General features: G+C 45.2%; 3 protein-coding genes across 3 annotated transcripts; 1 reads left to right on the top strand and 2 right to left on the bottom strand.

Annotated features, from left to right (window-relative positions):
* Positions 1 to 976: 976 nt before the first annotated feature.
* Positions 977 to 13,331, bottom strand: LOC135368327 (set1/Ash2 histone methyltransferase complex subunit ASH2-like). The gene is made up of 17 exons (XM_064601524.1): positions 13,286 to 13,331; positions 12,794 to 13,198; positions 12,640 to 12,729; positions 12,443 to 12,531; positions 11,980 to 12,071; positions 11,321 to 11,416; positions 11,150 to 11,239; positions 10,318 to 10,399; positions 9,266 to 9,350; positions 7,489 to 7,703; positions 6,961 to 7,038; positions 6,791 to 6,880; positions 4,835 to 5,037; positions 4,679 to 4,771; positions 3,459 to 3,557; positions 3,316 to 3,375; positions 977 to 1,138 (listed from the first exon to the last, which is right to left on the bottom strand). Exons 1-17 carry the CDS (start codon positions 13,312 to 13,314, stop codon positions 1,034 to 1,036), a joined length of 2,001 nt encoding a protein of 666 aa, XP_064457594.1. The 5' UTR covers positions 13,315 to 13,331; the 3' UTR covers positions 977 to 1,033.
* A 67-nt stretch (positions 13,332 to 13,398) lies between these two features.
* LOC135367803 (uncharacterized) lies at positions 13,399 to 16,400 on the top strand. Its single transcript, XM_064600923.1, has 3 exons — positions 13,399 to 13,602; positions 14,063 to 14,226; positions 15,177 to 16,400. Exons 1-3 carry the CDS (start codon positions 13,542 to 13,544, stop codon positions 15,423 to 15,425), a joined length of 474 nt encoding a protein of 157 aa, XP_064456993.1. The 5' UTR covers positions 13,399 to 13,541; the 3' UTR covers positions 15,426 to 16,400.
* Positions 16,401 to 17,386: 986 nt separating this feature from the next.
* On the bottom strand, positions 17,387 to 22,024 carry LOC135367801 (uncharacterized). The gene is made up of 3 exons (XM_064600922.1): positions 21,724 to 22,024; positions 19,570 to 19,721; positions 17,387 to 17,978 (listed from the first exon to the last, which is right to left on the bottom strand). Exons 1-3 carry the CDS (start codon positions 21,800 to 21,802, stop codon positions 17,817 to 17,819), a joined length of 393 nt encoding a protein of 130 aa, XP_064456992.1. The 5' UTR covers positions 21,803 to 22,024; the 3' UTR covers positions 17,387 to 17,816.
* Between the last annotated feature and the right edge of the window lie 3,187 nt (positions 22,025 to 25,211).

Raw genomic sequence — 25,211 nt, 5'->3', positions numbered from 1 at the left:
GTTAGTCCGAGAAGAGTGGGGAAGAGAGTGAGGCGCTGGCGAAGTGGTGGTGCTGGGGTGCCGCTACCGGCACGGGAGCCAAAGCTCAGAGTCCCAGGGGAGGAGAGGGTGAGGCTGTGCGAGCCGTTTAGAGATGCCCAGACGCCGGCTGAAGCGTGCCGTGGCGTCGGCCGCCGCGACTGCCGCGACCGCGAGGCTCGAGTGTCGCGGCCGGCAGTGAAGGAGCGCTGGGGGTGCATGAACATCGGGCAGAAGTGATGGTTGATGAAGCTGTGAGGCGCGTGTGTGCCGGTTGGTCGTGCTTTGTAGGAGGGAGTCCGTAGGTCGGTATGCAGGAGTCCGCTTGCCGAGCCCAGGAAACCAATCGGGAACGAGAGGAGGATGTTGAGGACAAATGAGAGCCGTGGCAGTGGGTCTGGACAGGTAAGGTTGAGGATACGTGGAGAGCATCAGGTTCGATTGGTTGCCGTATCAGAGCTACCATAGCGGTCCATTGTAGCGTCGGACAGGAAATGAGGGCTTCCAGGCTGCGCGGCAGCGTGCCGTCGGTGTTGGACTTGCGGAAGGTTGCAAAATTTGGGATGGTAAAAGGGCCCAATTACTCCGAACATGGTGTTCATAGTTCGGGTCACCAAATGTAGAGGAGGTGGTGTCCCTCTACATGAGTCCCGACCGGCGATGATGGTATGCCACGGAGAGGCGATGACGGTGGCCTATCTCCATGACCGCGCCGGTGGAACCGAGAAGCGGGTGCTCCTGGTGCGTGTCCATCATCGTCGTTGTCCACCGGCCGCTGCAGATCCAAGGTCGTCCTGAAGACTGGGAGGAGGTGGGTTGGAATCCTACCACCAGCTTCCTACCAGCTTCCTTTTTACATAGAAGACTATGTTGCATTCATGTTGGCTAAGTTATCATCTGGTGTCATCATGTGGTGCAAGTGGATGCACTGTGCTGATGAATTTGAGTACACAGGATACAAGTATAAAAATCACTTTAACAAAATTAATTACTGTACATGTTAGCCATACGTATGCTAAAAATAAATAGCATCCAGTTGCAGCTGGCCCTCATTTTCAACTAAGTAGAGCAAGTCAGACACAGTCTGGTGTATCATTGCTTTCTTAACAATCTCATCCATCTGCAAAGAAAAATAAACACGCAAAGCATTACTACTGATTACTATGCAATGAGATATGTACATCGGGCGCACAGCCAGAAATTTCAACAGTGGTGACTGCGATGTGCGGAGATGGGATCTAAAAAAGAAAAACATACCTAGCCAATGCCAATGCGCAGACGCACATCTTTACATGATCTCTAGCCAGTGTTGATCCCATCTCTTGAGCACAGCGAATTTGCCTCAGACGAGAGCGAAGAAATGGTACAACACCATACATGCCTGACTACATTTCTGGAGGGGCTGAAGCCTAAGCATGCCGCCTCGCTATGCCCCCTGGTGTACGCTATTATGTATCATCGTATGAAAGCCACAAAGGCAGGATATGACATACACTATTCTTAGGGCATGACTCTTTAGGGTTAAACCCGTATCCGCCGATATTTACCCCCCGAACGAAATCTGTAAAATTCGGGTTTAACCCGAATCTACCAGAAAACATCCGGGTCGCGTGGCACACTCATAAGCGTGCATTAAAATAAAGTTTGATAACATTGCTAAACATTAGTTCCATGTTAAGACAAATTTTTATTAAACAAAAGAAAATCACCTGAATGCACCCAAATTCCTGACGACCGAATATGCCGTAACGGGATTTAACCCGAATACACCAGAATTTTCAAATGAAAAATATCACCCGATTTTTACCCCCCGAATTTGGCCAAAAATAAAACCTGAAAAAGTCAGGCCCTAACTATTCTACACACTATTCATTCACAGGGCCTGACTTTTTTTACGGTAAGCATACCCGCTTAGGCCCGATAAGGAAAAAAAAATCCAGAAAAACCGAGTTTAATCTGACATATTCCCAGAAAACTGCTGGACCAGGGCGATTCGAAGTCCCCACAATTAGCAGAGGATTTTAGAAACAGGGTTGTATATATGCATAAATATGCTCATACAAACTGCCAAAACAGAGATCCTGCTGCCTCTTAGATGCATGGACTAAATATCGACACTCTGTGTCTACTGGTGTGTCATGTGTATTATGCCGAGTTAACGGAATATCATTTACACCTGATACAATCCGGTTCCAGAATTGGGTTGAATCCGGTTCAGTTCAACTCGATTACACCCAAATTATTGAAGCAAAGTATAACTAGGGCCTGACTTTTTAGGGTTAAACCCGTATCCGCCCGATATTTACCCCCCGAACGAAATCTGTAAAATTAGGGTTTAACCCGAATCTACCCGAAAACATCCGGGTCGCGTGGCACACTCATAGGCGTGCATTAAAATAAAGTTTGATAACATTGCTAAACATTAGTTCCACGTTAAGACAAATTTTTATTAAACAATAAAAAATCACCCGAATACACCCGAATTCCTGACGACAGAATATGCCGTAACGGGATTTAACCCGAATACACCCGAATTTTCCAATGAAAAATATCGCCCGATATTTACCCCCCGAATTTGGCCAAAAATAAAACCCGAAAAAGTCAGGCCCTAAGTATAACCCGATATTTGTCCCCCGATGTTGCTGAAAAATATAACCCTGAGAAGTCTGGCCCTATTCATAGATAGACAAATACCAAAGAACTGGGTGAGGGTGAGGGTGGGTGGGAAACGACAGACATGGTAACACCCGGTTATAATCTGGTTAAGATATTGTGAGATGATCAGCTCATATGTGGACAGACAGAATTGTGCTGAAAGGAACAAGAGGAATTTTCAGTGGAGCATGCTGTTACGCTTAATGTTCAGGGCCTAATTTGTCAGCTATTTCAGTAAAAGCCACAGGTGCTCCGCCAAAACGTCAAGTGGCCACGGATTGCGTGAAAAAAAAAGTCCACTTTTCAGCTATCTTTATCTACAGAAACTGGAGAAACGTCAAAATTAAGTTCAAGTCGCAAAAAGTTAAGTCAGTGGGTACTGCAGGTTTATCCACACTACCTCTGGACACATGGCAGGTACACACACATTTTACCCGCAACCCACAGTGACACTGAATTTCTACCTGCAAATTGCAACAGTATGCTGGTGTCTACGGATAACCCCCCACCCTCCCCCTGCTCATCTCTACATGTGAACACTGGCATGACCGCGCATGTTACTTATATGTCCAACACGATGATGCTGCAGTGGAGTGCACAAGTGTAAACTACGCACATGTAATAAACAGAGACATGCCTTACCCCTGAGCACGTTACATCTTTTGGCTTATGCTTGAAATTGGGCCCAAAGTTAAGCTTTACCTGCGGGGAGAACAAGAATGCGTAGAGTCATGCACATTTCACAGTTCGTCACGGGAGATCTAGAGGTCCTCAAAGTTACTTACGGTGCAGCTCTTGTACAGGGATATAGCAGGATAGTAGGTTCCTTCATTAATGTCCTGCCAGGCTACACCCATGCATTCGCCATTCTTGTAATATGTAATCTGGAGATACCATTATGTAAATATTACTGAGGCAGTCTTTTAAATATGTAAACATTCCGTTCTGTGACCTCCATACAACACATGTATCAGCACTACCAACAATGGGTCACAACTTACATGCGTATCCAGTTTCTCTTTTTCTTTTTTTAAGAGAAACTCGCTGTCTGCATAGTGATGAGCAAATATGGGCTCATCATAACTTCATGCGTACATGCCAAACACGGGAAGAATCGAATTCAGATTCCAAACTCCAAATACTCGTAAGTATGGATATTCATACCGGGCGTCCCATGTATGGTTGCCAAGCTTGAAAAAAAGAACGAAGCTATCTCCAAGTTAAACCTAGCTAAACCAAGTGCATGTTGTTAAGAGTTGCAAAAGCTGATAGCTAGCTTTTTTCGTTCATTAATGCTAATTTACTAATTAACTAACTGACTTTTTAATTTGTGACTTGAGAGCCAAAGTGCCAATGAACAGGTTTGTAGTGTAGGTTGTGACAATTTCGAATGAGGTGTCCTCAACACGGTACCCTTTATAGTTTCTTTTTTTTTCTGCCAAAAAAGAAAGCCCACAAAATTTAGAAGGGTACCACATTATTGCCTGCTCACGCGTCTAGCACACGTTGCTCTTTGAACGCCCTCATAAGTGTGCTCATAGTTTGGTCGAGCCCATGTGTGCCATGTTTGATTTTCCCGAGCAGCCTTTCTCCTGTTTACCCCATGGCGCTCCCAATGCAAGAACCATGCCAGCAGAACCATGTCGCAACCCCAAGGGTGCGAGGGCGTTCCAAAAGCGCGAGCAGGCCGTCTTTTAAATTTCGCAGGGGTAATTTTTGGTCCATTGTCACTTGTCCATTGACACTTTGGCTCCCAAGTGACAAATTAAAAAGTTACTTGATTTCATGAGCTACCTAGCATAAATTTAAAAAGTACTGACTATCAGCTTCGGAGACTCTTAATATGTAGTTAATCCATGAATATAAAGTAGCTTTTTTCTTTTTAAAGCTCGGCAACTGTGGGACGCCCGGTACAATTTTCGATGCAAGAACTAGCTTCATCGAGTCATTACGGCTTTTAAAACTTTTGCTGTCTCGGATAGCAGAGCAAGAACCTGTCAAGTACCTGACTTTTAGGTAGTGGCTTCAGGCTCTTTATGGCTTGCTGCAGTTCATCCTTTTCTTCATAATACAAGTAGCTCTTGAACTTCACCAATGGCTACAAAGAAAACACGGATCAAACCACAATTTAGCCACAGCATGTGACCTAACCCTCACACACCCTATCTTTGAAAGCATCAGGCAGTGAAAGCTTCCCCTCCTTTTCTTTGCTTCGAGGAAGATGGATAAGGAAGCCCACAGTGTCTCCAGCACCGTAACCACCATCGCTGTAGTGGTAGCCCCGACTCTCATGAAAGCGGGTTCCTTTCCTTGAACGCCACGAGTATCCAAACCGATCGTAGCCTAAAGGAGCTTGTAGGTTTGCTAGAGGAGAGACCAAGAGCAGAACGGCATCTTCAGGCGTGAGGTGACAAGACCCTTCAGAAGAGAGCATGCTGCCTGTCTAAGGCGTATCTACTGCAATAGCCCGTTCCAACCTGTCCCAAGGCGTATGGGTTACTATATCGCGAGGGTGTAGCTATTACTGCTAACCAACCGCTGGTAGTTCATATGGTAATCTGGTTGTGACTATGATTCGTCAGAAATATTTTTAAAATATATGTACTTTTAAATTCAGATGCCTTTGCCTCACCCTGCACAGCACAAGTCCCTGTTCCAGCACTTGACACTGCACCGACCAAGTTCAGTCTGTTATTTAATTTCCTTTCACTAACTAAACATACTTATGGGTTATACATAGAAACAGCAATAATGACAGTGAATTACCACTCTAAAGAACAAACCACATCACTGAAAATGTCATTTCGTGTAACATACGTGTTAATAGACCAGTTTGTGCGACTGACGTCGCACGCTAGCGGTGGCGCTGCAGTCAGCAGATCGTCTGCTTGGTGTGGGCAAGACAGCAATCAGTTGGAGTGATTCGAGTGATCGTTTTCATGCAAAGTGGGCAGGCCGCAACGCTGTATACCCGGGTACACAACCCAATGGGGAAAGGGCTGCGAAATCACTTTTCATCAGTTTCCGCGCAATGCAGAACGAAGAAATCGTTTGATCGCTGCAGTTAAACGGAAGGATTCCCTGACATTGCCTCGACGCTAGCATGAATCGGTGCACAGTAGCGAATCAGCACTATTTTCAGAAACGCCCCGTTAAAACGGCTCGCCTAAGGTGAAAAAATTGTATACTTCCAGTGACTTGTACCCTTCACAGCGTAAGTAGGTTTCTTCGTTTTCGGGTTAAACCCGATTTTTCACGATAGTTCCCCTCAAAACAAATTTTCAAGAAGTCGGATAAAACCCGATATCTACCCAAAATCCTTGCGGTCCTTCAACTTGTCATTCTCGGTAAACCGTCGGAAAAGTGAATTATAATATCAGCAAGGAGAGCTATTTGTGATAACCTATTTGTCCTCCCTTTATGATCCCCTTCCTGCAGGAGTCAAAGGCGAGCTTTTGTGGAGCTCGGGCAAGTGTTTGAATACCGCTGGTCATTCCCTATCCCCGTTCCGAGCGGAAATATAAAGATTCTCGTTTCTCGTCACAGTGTCACAGCAGTGGCTTGTTTCGTATGCCTTTCGTTTCCCCCCAAAATTCCCCGGTGACATATCAAACACAGATCGTAGCGCCCGATTTCTCCCCGAATTCTCGTGTGTAAATAGCACCCGATTTTTCCCTCCCAAATTTAAAAAATCATAAAACCCGAAAACGAAGAACCCTAAGTATCAGCAGTGAACTGGCTCGGCGTAAGTACTATTACATCAACTACAGTGCGATTATGATCGGTGGCATGTTTTGAGGCTGGGCTGTCCTGTCTATGTGCAGTGCAAAGGGATCGTCATGTTGTATACCGTTCATAACAACTTTGTCTTGTAGCAGCAGTTGTCCGATTCCTTAACTTCCTCTAAATTATTCGGGTGTTGTGGAAGGAGACAGTCGAGAGCAGTCTAGCAGTGCAACACGGTCAATGTCGCACTTGCGTTTGGTGTGTTTCGCCCACACCAACCCCACGCATGCACAGATGGCGCCTCTTGTTTGTAAACAATAAAGTGGTCTATAAGGTAAGGTGCCCTTCATAAAACCCTCTTCCCAATTTCCAGCATATCCTGGTAACTTACCTAATTCTTGAGACCAGCCAATTCGTGTTGCGCTATTTTCTGGCATTTCCTCTATCGTTGCTTCAAAGTACCACGTCCCTTCTTCAACCCCTGCAGAGATACGTGACAATTTCTCACACCATATGGGACATGAGATGAAATATTGTCAACATGGAAACTTCAAAACTAACCATGTGTAGCTCTAACCATGCAGTAACCTTTCTCCCCAGTTACTGTCAAACGATCCTCAGAAAGCTTCAACTGGGGTGCTGAAAAGCCATAGCATGAAAACATCGTGTGAGTCACTATACACAACACGGAGCTTTTATGTGTTACGACACTCGAACCAGATCATCACATGGGCACCATGACCACAAACACATGTAGTTCAGTAAAGAAACCTGCTTTAAAAAATAAATAAGTGGTTCCGTGGAATTCTGTGCAAAACTAAGAATTCCGCGATTAACTCCGAAATCCGCTACATTTCGTGGAATCAGGGAAAACCGAGGGCCTTAAATATGCCCTGCTTCTTCCATGGCTGCAAGGTAAGTCATCTACTATGTTATTTCAGCGTGTCACCTTCCCTAAATGTCTGGCATCAATTCCGCAGACATTCAAGCAAGAAAAAAATATTCTAAAGCTCTAGCTGTAGAAGTTGTAAGCTGCATCAAAAATAATACAGAGCACTAATGAGAAATCGCACAGTAGTATGAACCCACCTCGATCGTGCATAGCAAGGAGAACATTTGATGGTTCAAGCTTCCGATAGAGCCATCCCGGAATGGGTTTTCCAGCCCAGTCAATGCTCTCGTCAAACTGCTGCCGAAACGGAGCGTGCGGATCGGGTTCTGCCAGTATGTAACGGTATCCATCTTTGTTGTAGGGATGTTCAAGAGGATAGCCATTTGGGGGCAACTTAGGCATCACCAGGTCACTGTTGTAAAACGAGTAAAGGAGGAGAGACAAGACGCAGGCTAGCTGCTTGTACATGGTACAAGGGAACCCCAAGACAAGGAATAGGCGTACACAGGACAACAAACTCTCGAACTCAGCACTTGGAGAAGACAATGATGATGTCACCAATAAATCTCCTTACTACAACGTTGTGTTCTGTTAACTTTGACAAGAACCCTGTGACAGCACTACCAAGTTTGTTTCGATAAATTTCCGACATTTCCTATCCTGTCCAAAGTTTGTCATTATTGTTTCTCCCAGTGCTGAGTTTGAGAATTTCTTGTCCTGTGTATGCCTATTCTTTGTCTCAAGGTTCCTTTCCATTGAGTAAACGAATAGCAACTGCATAAAACAATGCAACAGGATGAAAATCATTATTATTACTAGGGGCAGATGTAAGGCCTGTGACTGCATCCACACTAGTTGAAATAGACGCACGCACACGCATGAATATTGAGTACACCGGCTCATCTGCGGTCACTGCACTTGTACGAAAAAGTCCATGCGACAAAAATTTTGTGTTACAAACGTTTTTACGTCTCAGCATACAAACTTTCACAGGGACGTTATGGCATCCGCAGTTGCGCATTAACAGCTGTTAAAGGCACAGCAAATGTAAGGACATTCTACACCATTTAGGATTTGCTGTGTGCCTACCATTATAGCTTCCCATAGGGGACGTTGGCGGAGACACTAATGCTTCTTTGTGGTTAAACTGCGGATATCCGCGAGAACTGCAGAGGCACATGGTTTTATCCACATGTGATCCGTGCACATTTTAAAACGTTTTATTTCTGCCCACGCACACCTCTAATTATTGCTATACGTGAGCAATTACTCAGAATTTCTTGATGCAAGTCTGTTGTATGGCTTTGTTCATGACTGCCATATTCAAATCAGAATTTCATGTATAAATTCGTAATTTCATTATAAAATTTCCAGTCTTTATGAATATCCAACTACATCTGAGCTGCCAGGCAAAAGTTTGGTGGTTTACTGCCCTGTATGTCGAATGACTCTCTAAAGAGCTGTCGTTGTATTCCATTCACCTGTAATTTCTTGCAGTGAGAAACAAACAAAAACAAGCGTTCTGTTGCAGAACAAACAAAAACATGTGCAAAAAAACGAGCTCATATGTATGAGGGACAATTAGCGAAGGTTGATTTACTTGTATAGTGCTTTTTATCTTCCCAGGTTTCTAATTTCCACTTACAAACCCAACATTAGGCCCTTTAGCACACAAAACGCTATTAACAATGTGATGCAGTTTACCATAATTTACTTTTCTTAGTGTACTCATACAAAACAATATTTTAAATGTATAAAAACACAAACAAATTACATAAAATTACAACCTTCCCTAATCCCCCTGATTGGCCTCTCAGGCCTAGATTTCAAAGTTTTCTACAGAAACATTCCGGAAAAAACCCTGAAAACTGTTTTTTTTTTTTTCACACATTTTTTTCGCAATTTTTTTTTTCTTCTCAAATGCATTTTTTTTCTTCTCAAATTTCTTAAGATACAGCTTAGTAATAATTGTACCTCTTTATTTTTCTTCCCGATGTTGTCGTCTGCCCTTCCCCTGGAAATTTTCTTTTTGCACTCCTTCCCTTTCCTGTTACAGCACCTGGAATGGACAGGTAGGGATCACTGTTATGTTGGGAACAAAGCTTGCCAATTTTGTAAAGTGATTCTTCCTTCTACCACTTATAGAAAAATACCAAAATACCATCGATATTTTCACTGGCAATAGCCATATATGTAATTCTGTGCACAGGGTGTCCGTACAAACTATGGACAGGATTTTATGGGATAAGGAGATGCCTATTTTTTCTTTTTCAATTACAACCCCGTACGTATCCGTAAGACACCCTTTATATAACCATACCACATGCGGTTGATTCTCCTGGAAGTAATCAAAGTAGCAAAAGTACTGCTGCTAAAACGCAGAAAGACAACCACAACATATTAGCCTCACAATGCAATTTTGCAGTGAGTTTGTCAAATCGCAACCTTAACTCAGTTCCCTACTGCACGCATCATGAGAGCATCGTCTTGAGAGCAAGCTTAATCGAACAAGGCTTCTTTGAGCAGACTTCTTTTTCACCATTACATATATTTATCACACCCAGAGGTATCCCACCCGGGACTTGGTGGCGTAAAATACAACAAAATTATCTGTCTGCAAACCTCAGACCTGCGCACCTACGTGTTGTTCAAGCACTCCCGTCACCGGATGTTTTAGTCATATATCTGCAAAACCCGATAATTTGTTCTAATAGCAGATTCTGTCAGTCCCATATTCAGTTATATTGCCTGTAGCAGATTAAAGGGCGACTTCGCAAGGATTCGAAAAAAATTATGTGAGCATCATACCAAACACGAACCACCCGCTCGATACCGAATACAACATTCGCATTCGTTTTTTTGTGTGAGTAAAACCGGGGTATGGGGAAAATACCCGGGCAAAATAGTCATCAAATAAGCCAATGAGTACCCACGAAAAAAAGAAAAAATTGCACATAAGCCGCGGCTAATATGCGTGAAATTACGGTAAACATCGTATGCAAGCACAAAAAGTGCGTAATCCTCACCTGAACCAAACTGCGAGTCAGCATTACGTCCCTGGCTGGACTTAACAAAGCTTTCATAGTTTGGGCTGATTCGTTCTAAATCCTAAAATGAGAAGAAAATGAGAGGTATGGTACCACACATACTGTGCAGGAATGACAAAGTTGTTGGTGCAGAACGCTATTTCGCACAGGCATACCACATACAACACACACGATACTTAGGTTACTGCAATTCTGTCCCAGTAAATTGCAGAATGCTAACACAAACACTTTGAGTTTTAGCTCTAATATATCGTAGCATCAAATATACAATGTAGGGCACACAAATCTGCAATCCAGAGGCAAGGAGCAACAGTGTGTTCATTTCTGGTGACAAGAGTAGCCGTTCCATCACAGCAGGTTACTCTCGTATTGCCTGAGTGAGTATTAATGTAAATTTGGAGAAGGGTGCATATTTGATAATTAGAGCCCAAAGTTTTAGGGTTTAACGCATTTCTTCACAGTTCACGGTTAGGTTATGGGAATTTCCAGAAGTGCTCAACAGATGGGGTCACATAGTGAACAGCTACCAAGCGAGCCAACATTCGAAGCTCTTAAGATAGGATCATCACTGGTTAGGGATAACATAGTGGTCACCAAATCAACGCATATTGTGCATATTAACACTCGCCCACCTCACGTTTCTTTTTTTGTTTGTTTGTCTGTTTGTTTCTTGGTAACATCACCAAGAGTATCAAGCTCCTTCTTTGTAAAAAAATGACTCTTTCCAGGATATTGTACTTATTGCATATGGTGCACTTGAATATCAACGCACTTTACGTGCCTACCACCACCTGATAAAAATTTCACATACCGTCAGAGCAAGGCCGAAGAAAGGGTAGGCATCTGTGATTTCTCCACTCTCAGATTTTTCCTCTGATGCAAATATGTCCGTATCCTTCAACTACAGAAGGCGAAGAAAATGTCACTTGTTCATTAGTGTTCAAACATCGACACGCGGACAAAATGTGGAGCCAGCGTTTACCATTGTCTTGTACACGGTTGTGTGCCACGTCTGCTTAATTCTTCTGGGTACTGTGGTCATGTGTTCCCAATTTTTCTCAATGAATGGTATGATTTCCTGGCAAACACAAACAAAAGAAAATGTTGTGCTCAAAATGTGCCTGCCAATGCATCTACGCCGATCAAGAACATGAATAGCTCGTGAACAGCTTGTGAATGAGGTCTAACTTTTTCAGGTTGAGTAACAACTGAGTACTACGTTTTTCGGTGTAGTTCAAACGAGATTGGAGCATTATTTGCACAACCACGTTTCGATTTGATTTTATTCTCAGTCATTTCATTTCCATACAATAGCAAGCCCACCTAAGTGTGAGGACTCTTCTCGGTTTAAAGGATAAGACCGACATTTAGGATGACAAGAACAAAATTACAGACGCCTGTGTTTCAGCAAACTGCATTCTAGAATTCTATTCTTTGAAGCTTTCCCGGAAATTCATTTAGAAGTGTTCAGACTTATGAAAGAAAAAAACGACTATGGGTATTCGCCTCCCCCCCACACACACACACACACACACTCTAGCCATGTATGACTTGTGTAATAAGATTCATAAGCTAGATTTCAACCAGAAAACTCAGGCCTCTCTAATGTAATATGAATTTGAGAGCAAAAAGTGTAATTACCTTGTCTTTTGAAAACAGAGTCCTGTTATCTCCATCATTGCGACTCCTTTGGGTCAAGTTTGCGAGTGCAGTCACACACATCTGGCTGAAGTCTGGAACAACAAAAAACATTCTAGCTGCAATTGCTTTGCATTTCCAAAGTCTCGCCTACATCTAAATTTGTTAACTCAGTGCAAATGACCTCGTGCACAATTCAGGCGGTAACTTGCCAATATTTCTGCTGCAGATGACAGCACCTTACGCGATTATACCCGTAGTCAACATATTTATTTTTATTTGCCTTATTTGTTCATTTGCCTTGCAAAGGGGGACCAAACCCCCGTCAGATAACGTAAGCCCTCGTCACTTAGTACCGCAAGCATACACAGATAATTCGCAAGCACTTTCGGCATTTTAACGAGGTAAAATCGGTCAAGCAACTAGAAGTGAATGCATGCCTTTCATGAAAGTTTGGAATACTAACTTGGTTGCTTTTTGGTGAAGTTTTCTGTACCCGACGGATTACACTGTTTACACGAAAAGGTGTAGTTCGTCATGAATGGGACGCACTTTCTGTGGGCAAGAGAAAAGTGTACTGTTAGCATCACTTATTGCTGTAAAAATGGCTCGTAGAGGAAATACACCAGGAAAACCAAAATAAGCTGGAAGATGCTAGTATACCCGATAGGAAGAGATAGGCATGTGTCGTGAAACCACTTGAGGCAGGCTATGCACTGCAGTTCCACGATGTTCATATTTCGCTCTTTCCCGCTGAAATGTAGAACCGACACGATTAGAGTTATTCAGCTGTGCACAGATTCATGTGCATTCTTACCAGTAACATTGTTGATCCGAGCTTCTTGGTCCAGTAGGTGGAAGTTTTGTGGGTGCAACGGTGTCCTGAGTAGTGGTTCGAATTGGCTGCTGTTGCTGGTCGCTGCTACCGGTTTCCGACGACGCCAAATCTTCGAGATTGGACTCGTCTTCCATTGGAACATCGCGAGCAATTTGATTGTCCCCGTCCTTCATTAGTTTGTCGGCATCAGACTCCGTACTGCTACCTTCGTCAGCTATTTCGTCCCCCTTCATGGTTCCCTGAGAATTATCGTCGGTATCCAGGTTATCTGTATCTTTAACCACTGACACTTCAGACACCGCAGAATTTCCCGCTTCTGCAGACAGATATTGTTCCGCTGACTGTGAGCCTAAATGGATCGATCGACAAATGTCTCCCGAATCCCTGCGTGCAAAAATTTGCTTTTAACTTTGAAAATTATTAAAAGACTGAACTGAAAATGCCAAAAACAAGACAGCATCCGATGCTTACGGATCCAACCGTGTGTACTGTGCCGCCATTTTTGACGCTTTGCCAGCTCTTTGCGATGCGACTGAAGCGCCGCCGCATACCGCATAGCCATGCCAGCCGGCCAGGCCGCCAGGCATCGCTCCAGCTGGGACAGTTCTGCAACTGCTGACATGTAAAAGCGGTCGGAACATCACAATCGAAATCGAAAATCGGATTCACAGGGTGCGATATCAGTATTGTTAGTTATGACTACATAACTTGGGCGAAAGAGCTGGAGATGGCAACGAATCGATTTAAGAGTTTGTTTTGCCTGCTCCTCTACTCTGCCATTGTTACAGGTGAGCAAAGCATATTGTACAATAACTTCGCTGCATTTGAAACGTTTTTATGCATATACACACATTTTTACACATCGTAGTTCTAATAAAATATTAGGCATTCTGCTCTATTTCCCAAAAGCACGAAAAGTGCTTCTCTGGAAAACGGTTATGATAAAAAATCGCTGAAGCTCAATCAATGTTTTAGACGACACACAACAGAGACAGATACAGGATGGTGATGATGGGACCTGAGTATTTTTCGCAAATTAGCAGCGATGCACAAATACTTTTAGTGGTAACTTCCAAGTGCAAATAGCGTGACCGGAATGCCGCTTCGCCTCTGAGCAGCTATTAATGTGGCAAAGCATGCTTTACAGTAAACAGGCATCGTGCATCACATGGTCAATTACAGTTGCTTCCTGTGTACCCAGTGGTATCAATACATTCCTTTTTCGCATTGTTTATGTCCATCACACAGAGACCAGCATCGGGGGCCCACCCGGATCGACCAAGGTAGAGGAACAAGAAAATTTGACTTGCTACAGGTGCAACTCTCAACTGGACGGCGAGGAATGTCGTTTTACCCACAATATGACCCGGGTCATGGTACATAAATGCCCGGCCTCAAGCCGATTTTGCTCTGTGAGTATAGAACATGAAATAACGAAATACCGTATGCCTCTTTTTTTTTTTTTTTTTTCTTATGAGTCCCTACGCTCACAAGAAAATAAAAAAAATCAGTTCATAAGTTTCGGGCTTGATGGACGTTGATAGAATTCAGAAACCCGAAAAAATGACGTTAATACTTCTAAAACTCGAACTGCGGGAGACAAAAAATCAAGGTTTCTCAGAATACACAGAAAGAATGAACATAGAATGTAGTCACGGCACACATCACAAAAAAAAAAAAAAAAATGAAAGGCACACCTTTCTTCGAAAATTAGCTAGCAAACTTGGTGACAGAAAAAAAAAAGAACAGGGCTTTTTTCTTTTCCTGCAGCACCCAGATCCCGCCCACCCAACTTATGTTACCCAAATATTTCGTTAATTAGACCTTGAAAGTGGGAACAAACAATTGACCTAATTAGGGGCAGGTCCAGGATCTTTCTGGGCTGGGAGTTTCCGGTCCAGGAAAGCGTTCCACATACACTGCCTGTGATCAGTTGAAGTACTGGCTGACGACAGAAATCGAGGCAGAGGGGGATCAGGACGCCAGGACTCTTCCCCTTGGATTCTCCCCTAGCTGTAATTTTGAAATCAACACGACTAAAGCCTCATTGTCTGAGTCCTCTAGCGCACACGGGACGGTACCGCAGAACAATATTTCACCGACAACACCAGTTTGTCCCTCCAGGGGAGAGGGTAAAGATTGGAGAAACCACGTGACGATGTGCCAGTCCAATCAAAATGCAGCAATCCGGGGACATTCGTAGGCCGGCATGAGCCCACAGAAGAAATGTTGCCCCCTTATTCGGGAGAGGGACCAATGATGTCTCTTCACGGGCAACAGGGGAGAGAGGGAAACTGCGGGGCTGCGCCAACGGCTGGGCTATGGCGGTGACATGTTGGTTTGCTCTTTCTTGTGTTCGCAGGTGACACGAGTGGACTACAGCCTCGACCCCAGTGTCACCCGCCCGTTCTCCATCGAACGAAACTGTAGCGACCACTGCACGACGGAATGCGTGGTTGTCGGGGAAAGGCTACGCCTTCACCTGTGTCGCTCGTGTTGCCGTCTGTCACTTTGCAATGTGGGAGACGGCGCTTCCACGCTTCGGACATCGGACGTCCTACAATATTACGTGTTCTCTGCCTTCGTGGCATACATCTGTGGGACACGGTGAAGCGAAAGGACGGGTGGTGGCTCCTCAGTGTGGCGGCCCAGACGGCGCTGCTGGTGTTTTTGGTTATACTATAACAAGTCTACAGTGTAGAAACAGAAGTTCAACGCATAACACAGGTTCAAGGAAAATCAGTATCCACAATGATGTTGTTATGTCTTGCGGTTGTTGAAAACGGGAGGTGTACCCCTTTACTAGAACTCTCTACATATAGGCAAAGTCTTACAAGATCGGAGAACGCCCCTCCTCCTGACAAGAGGCAGTGCTGGTTAGTGTTGAGCGCGCCATGCGGTGAAGTACTGTTTTTATAGTGTAGTATATACGTATCATGCGAGCTCATTCTCTAACGTAAACGAGGGGAAAGAATATGAAGAGACACCATCTCATATTATCGTCACATACGGGCATCCCACAACAGAAGTACGACTATTCCATAGTGCTTTTGAGCCCGAAAAGAGTGAGAGCGTACTTTCTTCCGCTATACCCATCCTGTTGTCTGGCATGATTTTGGGCGCCACTGAGTGCGTGTACGTGGTGAGTGCACCATAGTTCTGGTGTGCGAGTCGACAGCAGTGCTGCGTGAATCGAGATCTGGGAAACGGGCCCGCACATCATCGGATAGGCCAGCCACGCAACGCCGGGAACATCGTCGAAACCGTACCGCTTCGGTACTCTTTACTTCGGTACTTCCTCGAGTCTTCCAGGCCTTCAGACTGTTGACCGCTAACATCTTGGTTACCTTCTTCGAGAGTCCTTCTTCCTCTTGGGTGACCGACATCACGAATATTGACACCTCACCCCCCCCCCCCCCAGACCCACACACCAGATATAAAGCCCCACCAAAGATCCTTGCAACACCCCTCAAAATACCTGCATGAAAAGCAGCAGATATGGGTGTCACCCCCCACCCCCCCCCCTCCCAGATTAAAGTCCTGGAGAAATCCCTGGCTGTGGACCAATAAAATTATATTTCTTTCACTTCGTGCAGTAAATCGAACTCGCTTTCAGACTCAGTACGTCAGTCATTCGTACATGCATGACGTCACCAGGTCCCCCTGTCTCCTGTTCCTTCCTGCTGTCTTCTCTCCATCTGTCCACCTCTATTACGCCACTCCACTCATCGACAGAGTTGCTTCGCGGCACAAACACGTTTTTTTTTCTCTAAGAAATGACGTCATCAGGAAGAAATAATATTAGTGATTGGATCTTCGTGCAGTCCTTGCAAGAGGTTTGGTTTGTGAACTCGTCATTCGTAATGTACAGACATAATAGTTCTACAATGCTAATGTGATACCATGACGAACAAAATTTATTTTAGAAGATGTGACAAGATGTGACTGCTACATTTTGTAAATAGATACTAAAAGTGTCCTGTCTGTTGCAGTGTCATAAACAGGAACATGAAACAGAAGTTAGTTGCAAGATCAATTTTCGTACGCCAGTGTCGTTTTTGTCAAGCCTGATTGACAGCCTATGAGATTTTACTTACTACTTTATTTATCTATTTACTCACAATTATTTACGTATTACTTTCTATATGAAGAAACTGGATACCCAATTATTTTTGCAAGTAAATTGTAATGCACTTTGAGTTACCTTCTCTGCTTTGCATGCAATTTTTTTTTTTTTTTAGTTTTACTGTGGCATTTTTTAAGGCATTTTCCATATTTCTGTCGGCTTTTCAGTCATTTCATTTTTCAATTAACTATTTCTATATTTGTGTGCTTTCCTCGGGGAAGAAAAGCGAAGTTATACCTCAATGTAACTTAATTAGTTTTCAGAGTAACTGTAATTTTACAACAGAAAAGGTAACAAGGCGATGTCAAAAATCCGCCTTTCTGTGTAGCCTACGGTTAGGAGCACCCTTTATTTAAAACGGTAAAGCAAGACTTTCGTGCAGAGCCTGCAGGTAACCAGGTAATCTGATGAAGTGCAGGCTCTGAACGAAAGTCTTGTTTTAACGTTTTAAATAAAAGTTGATCCTAACCGTCTTCCCATAACTTAGTTACAATTATGATTTTGTAACTGTAATTCAGCTACTTTTACGAGCATGTAGTTATTATTGTGATTCAATTCCGGAAAAGTAACGTATACAGGTCTGCTTAAATCCTTCTTATGCTATTTGTAGCATTACTCTTTTCACTTACGCCACTGCTTTTCTCTCAGTTCCTATGTTCCTCCTACTTATTCTGCGCAGACAGAGGAACAACGTGAAGAAGGTTACACGAGGCACGCATATGAGTTGAGCAGTTCAAAGTGTAGGTAGGTGAAAGTCTGATAAAATATGAGGAGCAGGGCTGCAGTGAGAGTTCCAAGCGGCGCAGCGGAAGAGTTGCGAGAAACGTCGTACGATGTCGCACGGCTTGGAGGAGGAGCTCGGCCTTCCAGCCTTGGCTAGGGCTTCCTTTTCTCCCCGCAAGAGGGGTTCCGTCGGCAGCAGTAGGTGCATTGCTCTCTGAGCATGCCGAAGCCCTTTTCGAAACAATTCGGAGAACATTTGTCTGCACAACGCCGCGAGAAGCTGACCAGGACCCCGTTCAGACGCGTCACTTCTACCTGCGGCCAGAAAATCAAATTCATGAGTTCATACAGGGCTGCCATATTTTGTGGCCATTGACCGTTTCACAATGCGAGTGGTAGGGGTACAACCATTACAGTGACAGTATGATCAAAATAAAATGTCGAAGCTTTGCTCCCCCCCCCCCCCCCCTATTAGGTATACAACATTTCATGCAGTGAAACGCGTTCCGACGAAATGCGGCCCACTGAGTGAAAGCTTGTACCAAAGGAGAGCTTCGGTGTTATTTCTTTAATTTTTGTTGTTATTGTTTTCGCTCATTGTACCTTGACTAAACTCTCTACGTCCTTCGAATGATAGTATATGACCAAGAAGTGTCAAACAATGATAGCAATAAACTCGTGCAGTGTCGTCTGTATAGAAGACAAAGCAGAAGTTAAAGGGGCATTTTTTTAAAACGCATTGTGATACGTTGCCAGCGGTGAAAGTTTTCAAAAACATTTTGTCGCAAAAAAGTAAACAATGGCTCCAAACCGACTGAATATTCGCTGCACTCTTTCGCCCTCATGCCCCGCCCTGCGATGTGCTGGCGACAATAGCGACACGTCATTTTGACGTCACGCATCATCATGTGGTTGAGGAGGACGCAATATCTGTTTGTTTACAAAATTGGAGTTTACTTATAGTTTAGTCGAACCTATCAAGGGTCTGCCGCACCACTTCTTGGCGATATGTCTCAATGACCTGAAAATAAAATAAAAGGGAGAGAGACTATACAAAACAACAGAACAAGCGAGACCATCCCCAAGTAACTCACGAAAACCACGTCTGGCATGGAGACTGTGTAATAGAGTTTATCTCATAAGGTAACATAGGAAAGGCTGTGGCATTTCCTAATCGATAGCTTCCTAGAGATTGTGGTTCAGACTGTCGACAGTGTCTCAGTCAGACAGGTCTCTCTGCATTGCGATAGGACACTAATGTGTAGTTCCGGTAGGCTACACTTTCTAGTCGACCATAGTTAAACGTACCATATTTTCCGGTGTATAACGCGAGCGTTATACATAGTAAAAACTGTCCCGAAGAGACAGTGTGCGTTATCTACCAGTGGTGCGGTCGGAGTTTTTCCCGAAAGAGCCGTTCCCAAGGAGATGCCAGGCAACCTCTTGCCTCGGGTCTCGCAACGTCCGCTTGGCATAGACGTAAATCGTTCATTGAAGTGATATATGCCCGAGAAATATGGGGAAAAACTGAATAGTAGACGGTGAGCACGAGCAGCGGAGGGTGTCGACGGGCAGGCCGAAATACGCCACGACAGTGTGTTTCTACGCGGGGGAGAAGGTGAGTTTGGAGAAACCACGTGACGAAGTGACTGTCCACTCACACTCCACAGAAGAAACCACGTGCGCCTCAACCTTGAAGCGTTACCTCCTTATTTGGGAGAGAGACCAATCGGGTCGCTCCACGGACAACAGGGGGAGAGGGAAACCGGGGACATGCGCAGACAGATGACCTACTTGTGCAGTGAATTATTATTATTATTATAGAGAGATGAGAGGAGGGGCACCTTATTCAAGACTTTCATGATTTCACTTCATGCTTTTTTAAAAGGTATATCATTTGAGTGACCTTGCAGAAGTTAGAGTTGACGCTGCAGTAGGCGATGTCCCTTTCCTTCCGGCCAACCAGACACGGGTGATCCACGGAAAACTTCTCGATGGTGAAATCGACGTCGCACGTGTGACAACGCACCCGAGTCCCGAAATAGTAGTCTGTGTCTCCTGCGACAAAAATATTTTGTCTACCACACTCATATAAGCACTAGGGTGCGCCTAAATAAATACGGTACAGTCAGGGACGTCGTAACATTTTCAAATAGGGGAGGGGCAGAAATAATCCCACGTGGGGGGGGGGGGTGCGGTTGTTCGGGGGTTTGTTAAACATACCTGATGTGTCTTCTCGTAAGGAAGATAGTAAAGCGAGCTATGAATAGTAATAGTAGAATAATTACAATAAATGCTAAGCGGTGATATTTGTACCGATAGACCTCTACCCGAGGAACGTCATCATGACGTTGGTAGACAGACTGAAACCGAAACAAATCGGAAGGGGAGGGCTGGGTTCCACGAATGGGCACTTAATTGCTCACATGCCTCCTATTAACCTCTACCCGAGAAACGCCATCATGACGTTGGTAGACAGACCGAAACCGAAACAAACCAGACGGGGAGGGCTGGGTTCCACAAATGGGTCCGCGTCCCTTTCAGGGATCATCGTAATCCCCTCAAGACCGTGGCTCTCGGGCGCGACCTTGTTCGCCTCTAGCTTCTAGCGTATAGTTCAACTTTACCAAATTGGTGGCGCTGAGGAACACTGTGACGTCATTTGTTTACAAACAGGTAGAGGTCTATTGAGGCAGCAAGAGGCATTGAGGCGGGCAAGGTCGGTATTCGCCATCTGCCTATCATATAGTTTCGTGTCGGATCAGTTGATCATTGTTTCGTTGATGCGCACAGAAGTACGCTACGTATGCGTGACGTCTACTGATTTACCCAGAGCCCCCTACCAGCCCCCCGAAGAAAATCTGCAGGAGACCCCCCTAAAATTTTACGAGATTGCGCAATATTTCGTCAAAAGCATGTAAACCACTGGTGACGTCCACTTCGATGAGTCGCCGTGCCGTCGACAATTTTGCAAAGTTGCAAAGTGTACGCGATTGCAGGGGTTCGTGAAGGGGGAGGGGACAAAACTAGTGCTTTGCCCACAGCCAACTCTGTGGGGGGCAGGCCGCCCTCCTGCCCCCCCGTTCCGACGTCCCTGGGTACACTGCAATTGCGAGCTACCGACACTCTAGATATATAACTAACAATTCGATAAAGGACAAAAGGAAACGTGACCGGCGATCAAAGCGCAAATTTGTCTGTAACATGCAGCGATCGTCAGACATATTCATCTACATCGTCTACAGCAAACACCTACAAAATCAGGCATATGCACGAAGTAATCCAGGCAGTGGAAAGACCAGTTGGTTTCGGAACGCTGTCCCTGGGACAACTGTCTTCCATTTACGGATGATATAGATATACACTCTCGCGTGCTTTCATGCATAGGGGGGCGTGGTCTCACCCTGGAGCTCCGAGACCAGACCACCTCTGGAAGTTGTGTTATACATGTGTTGCACTAGCAGAACAAATGTCATTATCGTCTATATGTAATGCCATTCGGGATCCCGACTGGCATTATCCACGAATGTCGTGCCACACGTCAGTTTGGAATGACATTAACTCCAATGATGTCGGTGCCACCCCCTCACTAGTCAACTAAAATTGATGCCCGTTTAAAAAGCTTAGAGGTTATTAAACAGGTCGCAAGTGCGTGTAATATTCTTTACAATTGTCGTACAATAGTAACTTTATTTACATGCAGATCAGCTGTAATATGCCTTACAATGCAAGAATAATTTTATGCAAGAATATAACTTATTGTGCGCAGACCGCGGGAGCGAGAGTAGGCATTATGAGTTATAGCGTCATTGAGACAAACTGTCATTGAGACAAATGTCATTAAATCCCTCAGTGTAGCACCGCACGAATGACATTAAGGCGTAAGGGATTAAGCACTTCATGTCACATTTCGTGTCCGTGTTCCACGAAAAATGACATTAGGTGCTTAATCAATGCTTTGTCTCAATCACAGTTTGGATGGAGTTCGACTGACATTGTCCTTTCTTAGATCACAGCCCACGCGGAGACGTCAAGGAAGAAGGCATGAAAAATCACTTACTGCTTTGCCCTTGTCCAGCAGCGTAAGCAAACCAGTATGTCAGAACAACGAGCAGACGACACGCGTCCGATGGGTTCATACTTCGACTGAAACCGCTCGCGAAACATGAGGGACCACCGCCCACCCTCTAATTTCCACAATCACGGCACGCAATTGCCTAAGTGATGAGCACAAGGGCGAGGCAAGGAAAACAGAATGAGCTATATCACCGGATATAATCTCAACGGAGCCAGAACAATATACGAACAATACGAGCACCAGTTAGCCAGCGGGTGGAGTTCTTGGACGTGCTCTGGGCCAGTCTGCAACATACGGCGTTCCCAGTGACGACGAAGCGATCGATTTTAACATTTCGGCCCAGTTTGCTGCCCCGAATTTCCAAGTTGTGGACGTCAAAGAGAATAAGGGTAGCGGTTTACCTGTTTCCCATCAGCGTAATTGGGCGGAAGGTCGATACAGGGATGACTTTTACGGCAGGCGTGTGCTGGTTGTTTTAAGAACGTGTGGGGCTGTCATGGTGCTTCCCTCACTCTTAAAAATGAACTTCACCACATTGCACGCTCCTAATCAACCATCATCCCGAATAACAACGCCTCGCTCGCTTGATTTGATGAAAACGGGGGGGGGGGGGCGTACGCCATTTTTGTCTCAATTATATGAACGGCATACTATGCGACAAAAATGGCGATCGCCTCCCGGTTTCAGCAAATCGGGGAGAGGAAGGATGTCACTCTGGATGATGGTGTGCTAGGAGGGTGCTACGTAGTGAAGTTCATCTATCAGAGTCCATTAGAAGTCGGCCCAGGACGCACATTCCCCCAGGGCGTCAGTCGTGACGTTGCCAACCTCTGTGAGGCCGACAACGACGAGCCCTTTAACCACCACCACCATCTGTTTTTAGAGTGCAGACCTTATAGAGGGGCACTAAAGTGTAAACATTTCTCCTCGCGCAATGAAAGATGCCGTTACCTTGACAGGAATACAAAAGGAACGGGATGCATCCATTGCGTCGTTCGTGATTTATGCGCGAAGGAAACAGCAGCCTTCCTTCTCCTTCTCGAGAAGGAGCGGGTTCTTATTGGTCTCCTCAAACGATTTGTCCAATCATCGCGGGAGATCGTTTGTCGCGCTTCTTGAGAAGGAAGAGGAAGAGGGAAGGCCCAAACTGCGGTTTCGTTCGCGCGTATAAGTCACGAACGACGCAATGGATGGTTGCCGTTCCTTTTGTGTTGGAGTCAAGGCAACGGCATCTTTAATTCTGCGAGGAGAATTTTCTGCACTTTAGTTCTTCGATGCCGTGTGTTGCGCGACAAATAAAATAAGCTTCTTGTGAAGGAACGACGAGAGCAGCTGAGCTGTATCGCGCGCGGGAGAGGCCTCTGATCAGCACACCCTCTAGACCCTTCCTCTCCAACAAAGAGGGCGAAGGTGAACGAGGGAAGTCGACGTCACTTCGTGACGTTCACATTCTGGACTGGTGACTTGAGGCATTTCCCAGCGGGACCGAAGCCAATGCCACTTAGATAGGCTCCTCCTACTCCTCTCACTCCTACCTCCTCCCACTCCTTCGGCACGTGGGTATAAAAAGTCGGGATGTCGTCTGTTTCAGCCAGGTCATTATGGTGACCTTCTAGCTCACCATAAGGTCATGTATTATAATACATTGTATTATAAGAGTATTACTGAAAACCATTTTCGTATTAGTATTACGTATTATTTTTTTAAAAGTATTTGTATTAGCATTATAATACGCCAAAATATGTATTACCCGTATTACTGCATTACTTGTTGAGACAGTAATACTTTTCGGCCTTCCCAGTGCGGGCACCGACCATTGTCCCTGTATGACTTAGCCAGTGGCCATATAGTATGCGCTGATAACAGGGGCCCATGTTCTGGTAAAATATGAGTTCATATCATTGCACCTTCGCACTGTTCCATCTCTCCTTCTGTCTTTGTCGCAAATCGGCACACTAGGAAGCAGGGAGTTACCTCCCTGCAACCTGCGAGTATCTTGTCAGGAGTCTTGCATACATATCCCACGTCTCAAACTTGCCATGAGTGACCTGCTCAGGGAGGTGGAAAGTCGCACCATTCTGAAAGAAAAAAATTGCGTGGTGGTTCATGGGGTACCGGGGCTCGACGTGCAAGGCCGAATATCATTTTTTTTTTAAATTCTGTGTTGGCGCCGCGAAGCAACTGTGACCATGAACAGCGTGCAGACGTGGACAGATGGAGAGAGGACAGCAGGAAGGAGTGGCAGGCAGGGGGTTTAGTATGTGCCCTGGGCTAAGTCAGGGGGAACTGTGCCGCGACATCGTCTGGAAAGTCTTCGGAAAACCCAGGAAAACCTGAGACAGCACAGCCGGTGTCGGGATTCAATCCCGCGTCACCTCACCTCCCACTCTCGGCGTGGAAGGCGACCATCTTAACCGTCCGTAATGCCACGCGAGCCGGTAATGTCAAACATGCCAGTAAGATTTGATTTTTGAGAAAATGTTATTATTAAAGTCAAATAGCCAGTATTGTCTATTGTTTCATACAACAAGGCACTGTGAATTGCAAAATGAATGTCGTGCACGCCCTTGGCTTTTTCAAAAAGTTATGTATTCATTGTATTACCATGATGTATTATAATATAGTGTTAGTATCATGGGCGTTCCCAGCATTTTTTCCAAGGGGAGGGCAAGGTGCTTCCAGGGTGGGGGCAAGCGTGCAGCCCCCCCCTCTTTTTCTGGAGGCGGACGTTGCGGACTGTGCGGGTGTTCAGAGATTCCTATTATATGGCATCTGAGAATGATCATTACGACCTATGAGCTATGACTAAAAAGCGCAGTATCTTCACAAGCGACCTTGTAGCTCCCAGGGGGTGGGGGGAGGGGCGTGCATGTCCCCACCTTGCCCCCTCTCGGCACGCCCATGGTTAGTATTATGTACTATAATACACTGTTTCAGAAGCACTATCCCAGTAAACCACAAATATCCCTAGGTCGTCCCTACAAGGTCGTGGACGTCCTGAATATCTGGACATCCATGCGATATCTATGGGATGTCCCAGAACGAACTTCGCCTTTCGGTTTTATTGTATTAGTATTATAATAAAAAAAAAAATAGGTGGTGGTGGTAGTGGTGAAAGAGCTCGCGGTTGTCCGTCTCACAGAGGTGGGCAACGTCACACTAACGCTGTGGGTAGAATGTGCGGTCTAGGCCGACTTCTAAGGGAACTGTGCCGAAGGGAAATGTCGGCACAGGTGGTTTTCTGGTCGGGGGTTTCCCTCAGACGCTGTCAGACATATGTCGGCAAACAGCACAGCGCGGCCGAACCCGGGTACCTCCCAGTATTATACTGCGTCCACCAGCGGTTTTAGCGAGTCGCCGCAGACGTTTCGAACACAGGCTTTCTGTGGCTGCCAGTGGCTTGCCCAGGCGGCTTATGACGGCTCGTCTCCATAGCTACGGCCACCGAATGCACGGTCGTGGTTGGCGGA

This window comes from Ornithodoros turicata, chromosome 9, assembly GCF_037126465.1.
Source record: "Ornithodoros turicata isolate Travis chromosome 9, ASM3712646v1, whole genome shotgun sequence".
NCBI classification, from domain to species: Eukaryota; Metazoa; Arthropoda; class Arachnida; order Ixodida; family Argasidae; genus Ornithodoros; species Ornithodoros turicata.
Note: the sequence above shows the minus strand (reverse complement) of the source record. Positions and strands in the feature narration are given on the sequence as shown.